Source organism: Hippocampus comes, unplaced genomic scaffold (assembly GCF_001891065.2).
Source record: "Hippocampus comes isolate QL1 unplaced genomic scaffold, H_comes_QL1_v1.1 scaffold25, whole genome shotgun sequence".
NCBI lineage: Eukaryota > Metazoa > Chordata > Actinopteri > Syngnathiformes > Syngnathidae > Hippocampus > Hippocampus comes.
Window position 1 is genome coordinate 665,345 of NW_017804844.1, and position 13,343 is coordinate 678,687.

At 47.1% G+C, this 13,343-nt stretch overlaps 1 protein-coding gene across 1 annotated transcript in view; it reads right to left on the minus strand.

Moving 5' to 3' along the window:
* drosha (drosha ribonuclease III) overlaps positions 1-13,343 on the minus strand; it is a 68,493-nt gene that overhangs the window by 8,672 nt on the left and 46,478 nt on the right. The window contains exons 24-27 of the mRNA XM_019874362.1: positions 11,663-11,820; positions 6,937-7,042; positions 3,777-3,918; positions 1,696-1,778 (exon numbers count right to left, since the gene is read on the minus strand). Of these exons, the coding sequence (XP_019729921.1) occupies positions 1,696-1,778; positions 3,777-3,918; positions 6,937-7,042; positions 11,663-11,820 (489 nt within the window). The remainder of the gene's footprint in view (positions 1-1,695; positions 1,779-3,776; positions 3,919-6,936; positions 7,043-11,662; positions 11,821-13,343) is intronic.

The window sequence follows — 13,343 nt, forward strand, 5'->3', positions numbered from 1 at the left end:
TCCGGTCTCGGTCGCGCGGACAAATCACAGGCTACTTAAGAAAAAAAGCCAATCCGGGTCCAGAAATACGAAGCGGCCTGGAGTCTCCCAGGTGTGCCGCCCTGATACATTTCCCTTATCCAGGGGGGACTTCTAAAAGCTCTTCCATTAACAGGGAAGCAGCCTTGTCATAAAAAAAGAGCGACTTTGAATCCAGAACTGTCCGCTCCTATTAATTTTCTACAAAGAGTGCTTCTGCTGCCTGCTCTCTCGCTTTATTGCCCCCAACCTCTCAGACTCTGCCTGCGCCGCACTTTGTTTCCCTTTTTCTCCTTCCCACTTCCTCATCTCTTGGGGCGCCGGCGGTAGCGGCAGTAGCCCGCGCCTAGCAATGTAGCTCTTCTGCGCGCGGTTCACTCGCGCTCCGCGCGTAATCACAGAGTGCGGCGAAAACGAAGAAGTCATTACAAGGGAGGGCCCTTCATTGCGTCTCTGTTTCCGCCCAAATTGGATGAAACGCAAAGGCGCCGCGCAACTTTTTCTCTTGGAAGTGGAAATGAGGCGACCGCGACGCAGAGGCCGGGCCGGTCCAGAGTCGGCGATTCTCCCCGGAGAGGCTTGCCGAGACGGCAATTAGGCCGACACATCAGACCGCGGCAGAGGCTTCACAAGAAGACGCCGCCGCCGATTCAGTGTGCGGCGCTTTGTCCCCGAGTCGCGTGCGAGGCATCGTGCGGCTGCCTCTGCGGCTGTCCAACGCCGATGCAGTTATCCCACACTTATGCTTTGAAAGGCGTGTTGAATTCGTCCTTACTGTTTGCGGGTTAAATGCTGAAAATGCTCACTTGGTGAAATCACAGGACAAATTTTTTTGTTTAGGAAAGTAGTACATTACAACCAAAATAAGAATGGAGGACCACCGTGCTCGTGTTGCTTTTTGACTTTCTGTATATTTACTACGCAGGAAAGCTTGATGCATCAAACTATGCTGTGTCGGTTTTGTTTTTCTGCTTTTTTACTCATAGCCCCTTTCAGGAACTCACATAAGCGGGAGACAGGCACATCCATACTGCCGCCATGTCTTGACACATTCTTATAATTAGATGCGCGGTGACATCAGCAAACAGGGAAAACGACAACAGAAAGGTTTTTCCTTTTCAGTTTAAAATGACTTACCTGAACTAGAATCCCAATTCTTCCATTTCGTCTTCTACTTTATCTTGGCAGTTGGCAAATAAATTCGGTGCATTACCCCCACTTTCTTTCCACCGCTGGTAATGCACAAAAAAAAGATTTTGCCAACCACCAAAACAAAATGAACATGATTCGGAAAATTAGGATTCAGGATGCCAGTCGGAGCTCTAATTTTATTATATACTTTGCCAGTCACGCCGCCCATCCTGCGTCAGAACCTCCCACAAAGTACAAGGGAAAAAAACGCAGCTTGCCTTCCGCCACACGTGGAAGCGGTCTTCTGAATCAATGACAAAATCGGCGACTAACAAGCCAATAGCATCTTCCCGACACCGTCGCGATCCCCATTGAGGATGACGAAAATAACGATCTCAGCGCCACACGGAGCCTTTGCGTCAATGCTCGCGCCATTAGGCCGGCGCCATTAGGCCCCCCCTCCTTTCCCCCACCTCACCCAATTGGTCTCTCTCAGCGGCTCATTGATCAGGCGCTGGCGGTGGAAAGCTATCAATAGGCGCTCACCTTCAGTCGAGGGAAGAAGCAGACGTTCATGAAGGTGTGCACGAATTCCAGGTCCTTGTCAATGTAGAGCGCCGCGATGAAAGCTGCAAGAAAGCAAAGGAATTTTATTTTTTTTATTTTAAGAGGAATTTTCCTGGAAATTCCACCGAATTTTTGCCATGAAACCTGTGACGTCACCACAACTGCTTCAATCAGCAATTGTGGTCTATTACGGTAACGGTTTAAGAACTGTCCATATGTTAAATAATTTTACATCATAAAAACGTGAATGGGTGAATTTGTGAATGGCAAAAATCGGTGGATCAAGTCAAACTAGTCTGCTAAGCACTTGTGCTGCCACTTTAATGCGCCCAGAGAAGTCAAAAGTGAAAAGGAGATATAAGCTCAGTCGAAGGGTGCGGCCTATTTGAAATGGAAGCAGCATCTGGCCATTAGCTGCCCCGGAGAGGAATGATGGGTAATATTTGAGGCGGGGCCGCCGTAGCCGCGGGGCGCCGCCGTTCATATGTGGAAAAAGAGGCGCGCTCCTTTTTTTTCGCCCGTGATGACCCTCGCCTCCTTTCCGCGCTGGCAATTACGACGGCGGCCCGACGGCGCGATCTGAAAGGCAAACGATTGGAGGAGTTTTGTTTTTATCTTTCTCCTGCATCACTGATGGCTGACTTTCTCTCTCGCCGCACTCGCTGAGGAGAGAGATTGATTCTCAGCATGCTGCAAGCACTTGATGATGACCATTGGGGCTCTCCACTACACTACCGATTCTCGAAAATAAAAAATAATGTATCTATACACAGTCGAGGCCTGAGTAACTATATGAAAGCAATATTTTTTTCCAAAAAGGTATCAATAGTAAAAGTAATAATACAGTAAAAATAATCAGATCTTAGATTCATATAGTTCCTTTCACAAGGACCCAAGAACATTTCAGTATAGGGATGACAAGGCATGATGAAGCGGTCCAAAAGTGGGGGAAGCATTAAGTGTTTTGGACAGGGAATAAAATAAGAACGCCTCAGCAAATTAACACAAGAAAGACAAAGTATTTTTAGACAACCATATCATTTGTGCGATTGCTCTTTCCATGCAGTCATTTGTCCAATCGTAACTGGGAAGCGGCACGACTAATGACCGTTGACATGACGTAAGTCCCACACGCGAGCTGTTAAAAATGAAGATTTAACGACGCGTCTCGTCGCCAGCCTAAATTGGGCACTTGTTTGTCCGTGAATCACTCGCCCCATCTTGTTTATTGTGCCAGCCAAATCGTTTTGAGTCACACTCCAGCGACGGCGGATTGGAAAGGAAAATATTGAGCAATAACGAGCTATTTAATTAAAAGCTATTGAATGCAGACGCCATTGAAGCCTTCCAGAAATGATGGAGAAAAGTTGTCACTTGGAAATCCTTTTTTTTCCTTTTTCTTTAATTGCTTCCAAATGTGTCGAGCTGTGCTTATTTGAGCATATCGCTTTTGGTACTCAATCAGATAATCAACAGGTTATTGAAGAGGGTGGCAATTTCTGGGACATATTGCAACCGTTATCAACAACTACACGAGCACGCTATCTGTCAGTCGCAACATTTTAGCTTTGATTTTCAGGGCAACCACAGCGGCCTTCCAAGATTGCTTCTCCTGTGTAGCAGCATTACTGCCTTTGGGCATCAGAACGACGGTAATGTATTCAATCTATTTATTAAAAATTTGGCCACACCAGACTTTAAGCCACAGGTGGCCATGTTGTAACATCGGATATTTGAATATTTATTCAAGCATGATAAAACCGCAACTATTGATGCTACTCGCTAGCCCGTCTATGATGTTTTGCATGTTGTGTTAGCATCAAGCTAGCAGAGAGTCTAAAGGCAGAGTTGTGCAGTTCTTTTCCAATTCATACAGAATTTGTTTGATTAGTTTGACCGTAAATTCAAATTTTGCCAAATCCAGCGCTTACATTAGCAGCTGCGAGAAACTTGTTTGTATTTCCACCTTTCGGGTTGATGGTCAATACAACATTGTCTCTCTAATGTTTACGTTCAGACTGCAAAACCGCCTTCGATCGTGTGCGTGTGTTTGCACGTACACTCCAGCAAGTCGGCAAGGGTCTTGGTCCGGAGCGCCACGGGCCGCTTGGTTTTGTCGTTGGTGATGGCGAAGTCCTGCATGCCCAGCTCCACCGCCACTTTGGCCTGCGTGCGGTTGTTGACCAGCGAGCTGCGCAGAAGCTACCACAAAACACAAACGCACAGTTGTAACACATGCGGTTGACTGCGAAACTAAACACAGTGGTATCCTGACGTGAAAGGGACAAGACGTACAATTTTCCTTTGGCGTTGCAAGCCACAATTTCACGATGTATATCGCCATCGTTCATTAAACAGCATAAGCAGCCAAACGCAAAATGGAAACACTCACAACGAGCATTGAGGACACTGAACTAATCACGACTGGAACCTTCTTAAAGGAAATTATGAGTCGGCAGTGATTCCTCGACATGCAAATGGTAATTCGTCTTCGATTCTTCTATCCAATTCACATCAACTGTACGCTTGAATCTATTCAGACACAGTTTGCCAATGACATCCGCATATGTATCCTGTTTATTATTTCGATACAGTTGTCACATCCACTGCCGCTGCTCTTTCTGCTCAGTCTCATTGCCTGATGAGCGAAACGGGAACATAAATATCTCAAGATTCTTTGATCAGTTTCAATCTTGAGCGTTGCTCCTGTCCAATTTGCCATAGTGTAAAATGTCAAGGCAATTACGACAGAGCGACTCCACTTCCAGCAGACGCCGCGCGGGCGTGGGGCCAAGAAAGAAATAAATGCCGCTGTTTTATTTACTTGGAATAACTTAGGAGACAGTTGGAAAAGGCCCCTTTTTCCACTTAATTTCTTCATGAATCATGCATGAACCTAATACAGGCATCTACCGGTGGTATGTTGAGCATGTAGGAAGGTGCTGATGCTTCTTCTGATTGCAAAGCCTGAGTGGAGATTATATTTCAATACATTAAATAGGTGTTAGAATGCAGCTATGTGGCAACACAATCCCATCCTGTTTCCACAGATCATCCTCGAGCTTAATTCTCCACCTGTGGCAACATGAGGTGACTGGATGCTACGTCATCTTCCTTATGCCTACACATAATTAAATGTTTGAGCTGGAAAACAAAATCCGCCTATTACTCATAGCAGACAACGTGGCGCTCTAAAGCAGCCAAAGCCCTCATCCATATGCTGGTTGTCAAAATCAGTTTTTTTTTTTTTTTTTTTTTAAATGTCCCTCTTGCTCTTCAATCTCTCTCTGGTTGATGTACGTGCACTCATGGACAACAACGAGGCGCTCTAAGTAGCCACCCCAGCCTGAAGCCACAGTCCGCATGCTGGCTGTCAAATTAAAAATGAATTTCCTCCCACTCTCGTCTGTCTTTCTCTGGGTGATATGCGCGCACTCACGGTCAACAACAAGGCACTCTGTGGGAGCCACATCAGTGGGACTTGGAGGTGTCGGCATAGCTGAATGCACATTGCAACTTCTTGAATCGGGGTAATTTCTAAGCATGTGTTGACCAACTTGGCCTGAATTCTGCGAAATTTTCTGCCGATTTGGCCCACAAAAGCAGATCGAAGCGTAACCGCCTGTCAGGTTTTGGTAGCAACCGGCTTCTGGATTGGAAAACGTGCGCAACGGAACAGCCGAATAACGCTCCACGTGAAATAATTCATCACGGACAGAAATGGTAATTCCCCAGTAAATGTTTCGGGGAGATTGCGCGTCGCTCTGGTAAATATTGCATGCTTGACTCGCGGCAGAGCGGACGGCGTCGTGTTCCGCCGGCTGAGGTACAACATCCACGTCCCCAAAAGGAAAAAACACAAACATGTTAAATATAGCTGCAAGATGAATACACAGAGGGAGGCAGTGGGGGAGCAAACAGAATGCAAAATGATGTGAAGCTCTCTCGCTATGACTCGCGCGCACACACACACACGCACACACACACGCACACTAGTTGAATAGGCGCTTTTATTGAAATGCATTTCAGATGTAGCTTATCTCGATTGGGGTGGCTTGGCTGCGGCTATCGGGCCTCTTAATGCAGCCTTTCAACAAGGCTGACGTCACGCCTTTTTCCATCTTCCAACAGGGCTCTTGCTGGCTGCTTTCAGCCCACTTCAAACGCCGCAGCCTGCAGCTGATAGTCGTCGTCGTCGTCGCGAGAGCAAAAAGAGAAACGCTGATGCTCGCCAGAAAAAGGAGGAGGGTGGGGAAAAAAAAAAAAAGAAATCATAAAAATGGCCTCGCGCGCCTTTCAAAAGGTGCGATCGCTCGCTTTTGTGCCAGGCAAAGTCGAGGCGGTTCGCTTTCTCCCGTAGTCACTTGACAGCCTCGGCAGGCAAAAAGTGCCGACAAAGACGCGCGACTGCAAACCTCGAGAGGCTTCTGTCCCCGCGACAATTAACGAGGCACGCTAAGGTAAACACCGCATGCCGGCGAGGAAGAATACTTACCTGACTGACAATTTTGGAGTGAAAAGACTGACAAGGAGTCGAGAAGAAAGGAAAGACCACAAAAAGCTGCGATGTAAAAAGTGCATGTTTGTGTGTGAGGCAAAGGTGTCACAAAAGCGCAAGTGACACCTGATTTCAAAGCGAACCCCCCCCTCCCCCCCGTTGTTGCAAATGTCTGACGGAAAAGTTCAACGCATCCGTCATTTCAACCAAAAAGTCAGCGGCTGACGGCTGCAGAGACATTTGTCGCACGCGTGCAGGAACAAATGTTTTCACGTGCGGGACTACACGAAGGGCGTGCGTGCGTGCATGTGTGCCTTTCACACTGCCAGGCATGCGATGTCATCAGACAACGCATCGACAGACCGACTTTTGGATCTCGGGCGCGTATCTAGTGAGCAAACATCTCGCAAAACCCACAGCGTTTCTCATCATCTTCCTTAAAGGGCAGCCACTTGGAGCTTTGGCTCCATTGCGGCTTATTGAACCTCGGCAGTCAAGAAATAGGCACAAAACCTTTCAAAAACGCTTCCTTACGATAAACGTGCGGAGTCACGCTGAGTGTCGCTGACACAACCAGAATACCCTGAATGAAAAATTTCGCTTGGGATTGCTTTGTGTGAGGCTACGAGGCCTGGCCGATCCCTTTTGGAAACAACCGTGCTGCAAAAAAGCCGGACGAAAAAAAAAAAAATCAAAACACCCAACGGGTGCCGCTCTCTTACTGTCAGGTGTCCCTCGTGGTGGTCGGGGAAGTGGATGAAGAGATACTCGGTGGCCACCAGCTGCATGATGGAATCCCCCAGGAACTCCATCCTCTGGTTGTGGCCCCTGGAACAAGAGACGGGAGACGGCACATGGCTTCAATGTCCAACAGTCATAAACAACCAAATGCAACTAATTGGGTGGCCTTGTGGGGAAACCGTGACTACTCACACACTTCTTGTGTGGGGGGGAAAAACTTCTTCTAACTTTGGATTCAAGTCACAGTGGAATCAGGTGGGGGTGCGAAGAGGAAAAAAAAAAGTCAATGAAACCAGCAGGCGCGCGAGAAGAAACCTTCTGCTTTTTCACAATTCTGGAAAGGAAGACGTCTGGCAGTGCGCTTCACAAGCAGGCAGGATGGAAGGGCAGCTTGCTGCTCCCGCTGCTGTACTGACCCCCCTCCCACCCCCCATTAAACACAATGATGCAGATGTAAGGTAGCTTGCAGACAGCAGCACAGCAGCCGTCCATCCGCCCATGTGAGTTGCTGGGGGGGGATGAGAGAACAGGATGCGGAGGAGGAAGAGGAGGCTGACATCAGAGAGAGAAACATGTCAGAGGTTGTTGTTGGCTTTCTTGTACCTCCGCCTTTTTATCCAATGTGAGCTACTTCAACCATTGACATCCAATGTGAGCTACTTCAACCATTGGCAACCACTGCGTCGAGACAGATCGTGACGGGCGCCGCAATGATTATCCATTTCTGATCAACAATAGCGTATCTACAGTCCATTTACCTATCCGTGCCGGTAACCTATACCGACAGCAGAACAATTAATTCATTTACAAAAGGCGCTTTTCAACAGGTCGGCATGGAAAAGGGTCTCCGCCCAGCTCATCTGTGAAATTTGAGCATGGATCTAACTGCAATGACGAACTGATGCCAGTAGATGGCAGCATTTCGCCGCTTTGGATGACATAAGCGCAACAGATGAGGATTAGCTGGCGAATCTGACTTGTCACTTCGATTATGAGAGGGAGAAATGCCGACATGCAGGAGGTTTAGGCAGCTCGCATCCGAACTGTGCGCATGGAGGGTGTCAACAGAGTATGCGTGGAGGTTAGTTATACAAAGTTATGTGTCACAATTGTAAGAAAAGATGACGCCGATCATGTAGTGAATGGCCAAGGCCGCATTAAAAACAGGCAGTGATGTTCAAATGGAGTCACGCGGTGAGTCAGTGTTGCTCACGGCCGTTTCTTAGTTGCAGATCTGCCAATAAATTATTTGGCCGTCAAAAGTCCTTTCTCAATCTTGTTTTACATTGGAGGTGTCACAAAAGGAAATAAAAAAACGTGAGCGTCAAACTCACTGTTTGCTCACTCCCCTGTAAATGCTTTTTTCTCGGTTTACCTCACAAAAGGACGTGTGGCACTTCCTGACCTCCACATTTTTTAAAATTGTACAGATTTTTTTTTAAATTGAATTTGACTACAAATACTTGGGCTCCCATTTACTTGCCATGTCTTTCATGAAGTCTGATAAAGTCCATTATTATTAAAAAAAAAACTGATTTTTCCTCAGGGCCACATCATTTTTTAAAATTAAAAACCAGCTCCAAATGATTTCTTTTGTATCATATCAAAGTCCCCCGCTGAGTCACGCCTCGCACTGGGGGGGTGTTCAAGACGCATGCTTCATATTTGCAATGTCTGAGGAAGTTCGCGAATTATTTTTTATTTCAATCAACAGATGTGTTTTACATTTAACCGTCATCCCGTCAAAGTGACATTTCTTCTTCGGGGGACGGGGGGTGCAAAAATCACACACACATTAAGGTGTTTGTAGAGTTGGGGGGGCTGATGCTCCGCACGATAGAAAGAAAATATTTTGGGAGTTGTACAACGAAGTGGTTTGGGTTACATGGAACTTTGTCACATCCATGCTAAAATGACTAATAGTCGAGTGGAGAGGAAGGCGTGATGGTTTTCTCAAAGCGGCGGCACATTTCCTAAGCAACAAGAAGAAGAGTCGGCGAACAAGTAGAGGACGGGGGCGGTGGGGAGGAGGGTGTTGTGACGAGGCGTTGGAAGCGAGGGAAAAGGGAGGTCAGAGAGGAAGGCTTTGCTGCGTGAACACTCATCCTTTGTTCACTGGCACAATGCGGCAGCGAGCTGGAGGGGAGAGACGGGGACCAAAGTGCGGCAAACAGCAGAAGAAGATGACAAAGAAGAAGGAGAAGAGAGAGAAGAAGGACAAGAAGAAGAAAAAGAAGACGACGGAGGGCTATCTAGCAAACTTACTATCTGGTATATGAACAAACTAATTAGCATACAAACTAGCTAGCATACAAACAACCTAATTGGATTTTTTTTTTTTTTTTTACGGTCGACCCAGGCAAAGTATTATTCGTGAAATCTTCACCCAAAAAAAAAGTAAAAACATGACAAAATAAACAAATCGGGAGGCTAATTAGCTAACAACCAATGCAAACATACCCTTGTCACCTTGTGCTACAACGCAAATAATTAGCCCCACAGCAGTTTGCCTCAATCCTATTTAACATTTAGATCCACAATATACAGCAGAACGTTTTCCGAAAACTAGTTTGGTTGCAAAGTTGTCAACACTGACTGTGCTGTAGTCACCTCGCTCCTCTCTGTTCGTCAGCTAGCGACGCTGGATCAGGATTGAATTGGATTGGATTGATCTCTCATAAATGATTCCGCTGAAACGTTAAAATATATCATTCCAAAGGCATTTTGGGGTCCGCATGATAGTCAGGCCCTTGGAAAAAAGTTCTCCCATGCCCCGGATCCCATTACGATCAAACGCGCGTTCTAAGTATGCCACCACTGTGTGGAGACCAACGCGGCGAGAGATGGTGAAAATGGTGCAACGCTGCCAAGCTAAGAAGTAGTAGGGCCGCCTCTCCACGGGGTCACCTCCCACACTCGCCATTTTTTGAGGTCACTTTGTCCTCTGCGCCAGGTGAGCAGTTCAGAGGTCAGCCGGCGTCCCGTCTCCTCATCTGCTGCCTACCTGATTGTCTGACCTTTCTCTATCTTATCTCACCTTCTACCTCTTCTTCTTCATCTTCTGCTCGCCTTCCACTGCAGCTCGACCCACTTTACGGTAACCTTTGCTCTTCTGGGAGGTTTGCAGGCTTCGAGAAAATGTCCTCTATTTAGGTCGAGCTACCTTGGGCCAGTGTAGTGCTAATGAACATCAAGAAAACACTGTGAGCCACTGCCTATGTGTGGTTTACAATTCACAATTTCCCCCTATTTTTTCTGTTGGCTTTGAAAATAAATCAAATATCACGAAAAGCCGATGAGAACAGCTGAACTTGATTATTAAGACGGTGGCAGATGTGTGCTGAATTCCATTTAACGCGAGTTTGAATGTGGAATGGTCAATTGTGAACCGTCATATCGCAGTTATAAGAGGGTGTGCACACTTGCGCAATGACTTTCTCTCAGTTGTTTGGATTTACTTGCCCTCTTGACACGATTTCGCTTGTTTTGCAGTTTATCGTCCCCTTTTTTTTAATCTCCCAAAAAAATGGCATTTGAAAAGGGGTGTGTAGACTTTTTATCTCCCCTGTATGATGATTTTTTTTTTTTAAACAGGCAGACTTGTTATTTCTGTGGACGCTAATGCTAATTGAAAACAACATCCAAAGCTAGGAGCAGAGATAAATCAAACTCAACAAAGGACACATTTGATTATCATTTGCTTTTTCTCTCAATGAAAACCAATCACATTTTTGTGAAAGGCAAATCTGAGATTTAATTTTAAGGATGCATCACCAGGTCAAATCATGAGCGAGGCAACACAGATTAATCGCGTAAATAAGAAACAATATGTTCTTGCGGAAAGTAAATCCCGCTGGAGGTGTGTTGCATGCCGCGTCGCGGTCGCGAGGTAAAGAAAAGCAAGCAATTACACCGTCGAGCGGCCATCTGCCAATAAGATTTCAGGTGTGCTGCTAACGCTAATTTGCTTTAGCTGTCAAAGTCGGGACGGCGCGGCGAATTAAGCACCGTCGCGACACATACAAGCGTGAACTGTCTCGTGATCAGCGTTCCAACGCACAACGCAATCCACTCATGGTAACAAGCTGGCGCACAATGAAGCTTGTTGAACGAGGGCTTGGGGGGGTGGGGTGGGGTGGGGGGGTGCCGAAATCAGCGCAGCCTCGCCGGGAAACATTAATTAACAGTGAAAAATCATACACGTAATCATTGGCAAACACAATGTATCAGTGTATTTTGCTTACTGTCTCAACACAACAAAGACACTTTCACCGAGCGAACGATGACAATGCGAGATAAACGTGTCCCGTGAGATGATGTGGCAGTGTTAAAATGGACAACGCAGTGAATGAAAAGCATATTTCATGTGGTGCTGCGCAGGGGGTCGAGTACCACTCAGCCAAAAGTGGCAGGGAAAAAAATATATGTATATTTCTGTCCAAATGAAAACAATCTCAAGAGCCTTTCTGTCCAATCAGGAGGCAGATGACACAATCGTGTATTCTGGCGCCTCCATTCCTACGTGAACATGATGTTTGAAATCCTTCCAACATGTACATTATGTTAAAAAATATGCTCTTGGAAAGTAGCGCCCCTTCCACTGCTCTCGGACTTATCGTGGTTGGGCACGAGACTGGCTAATTGGCACCCGCTTTGCCTTTGAATAGCTCGACGGTGTACTTTTGACGGCTTTGCGATTGCACTTACAGTGTGAGGTGGTTGAAGCCCACCGTCCGCAGCGTGAAGGCTCGGGCCAGGAGACGCACGTGCGTGAACAGCACGCCGATGGACTCCTCGAAGTTGGTCAGCTTCTGCAGGACGGGCGACGTCTCGATGAGCTGCCGGTCCGTCAGAGGCTCCTGGACCTGGTTTGCGTTATGTCCACACACAAAGTACACCGAGTCAAATGTCACAAGTAGAATGACAGTCAAGTCCGTGGCGAGAACTGAAGACTCTACTGGAGGAATGGGCAAAAATCCACGCATCCATTTTCTTCTCCTCACAAGGGTCACACGGGGCGTGGAGCCTATCCCAGCTGTCTTCGGGCAAGTAGGTCGGGGACACCCTGAACTGGTTGCCAGCCGATCGCAGGGCACACAAAGACGAACAAGCATCCACAATCACACTCCCACAAGGGAAAATTTAGAGTGTTCCATTAACCTGCCGTGCATGTTATTGGAATGTGGGAGGAAACCGGAGTACCCGGAGAAAACCCACGCAGGCACGGGAAGGACATTCAAACTCCACACAGGAAGGCCACAGTCGGAATTGAACCCCGCACCTTTGCATTGTGAGGCTGACGTGCTAACCAGTCGACCACCGGACAAAAATCCCCAGAAACAAATACAAGAGACTGGTTTGTGGTTACCGAAGAAGGTTTTGGTCAGCAAGAGCGGGGCCAAAAAGCAATGGACACAACAAGAGCTGTATCAACAACCGGCGTCATATTTGCCTGATGACAGCAATAACGCCGATACTGGTAATTCACCAGATTTATGTCTAGTCACAAGCAGCGAGGCCAACTGGGAGACTCCTCCAAGCGCATCCGCGCGCGCGCACACAGAGAAGAAGTGACTTCCTCGGTGCAGTAATTCCCTCCGAGAGTGTCCTTAAATCAAACATTCGCCGCTAAGAGTGTGTGTGGGTTTTTTTGTGTTTTTTTTTTTTTTTACCCTCCGCCTCAAAACAAACTCAAAAGATCGGCAGCAGATGGAATCTGGTAGTCATTAAGCGCAAAGTCAAACAGTTCCCTTTTCCCTTTCGCCGGAGCGGGCGACTCAAAACACTCCATTAATACTGGCGCTGCTTTCCGTTACACTTTAGCGAGGAGATCCGAGCCTTGATCAGGCTTTAAAGGATGCTCGGGTTGGCCACTGCAGATTGTTCTAGAACGTCAGCCCGAGGGCCCGCCGAGTCCGGCAAAGGCGGAAAAAAAAAAAAAAAAGCAAGCTGCTCCGTCTCGCGGCGGTGCTCATTAGAAAAAGAAGTCATATGCTAAGAAAATATGTATATGCATGTTTGTTTAATCAAGTTCCCGTCCTTATGGGCCCCTTAATGAGGCTACGAGAGACATCTAATTGGTCTCAGCGTGCTACAACCGCGAGCTTGACCGAGACATCCTTTTGGGAGGAAATAAGGCACATTCCGGTGACCTTGTTGGCTCGCTTCATTAGCCGTTAGCGGTAAAGCGGCGCAGCAATCAACAAGAAAACATCGCTCGGCGCCTCCCTCGTCCTCGGGCTTTGTCTTTTGTGTTTCCAGGTGGAAATTGCAAATAAACGACTCGACGCCTCCTTGCCATGAGAGCGGGAGGTGTATTTTTAAACGGCGTATTTTTAATTGGAATCTTGCCGGTAATGATGTCACGACTCCATCTTCCGACATGTCA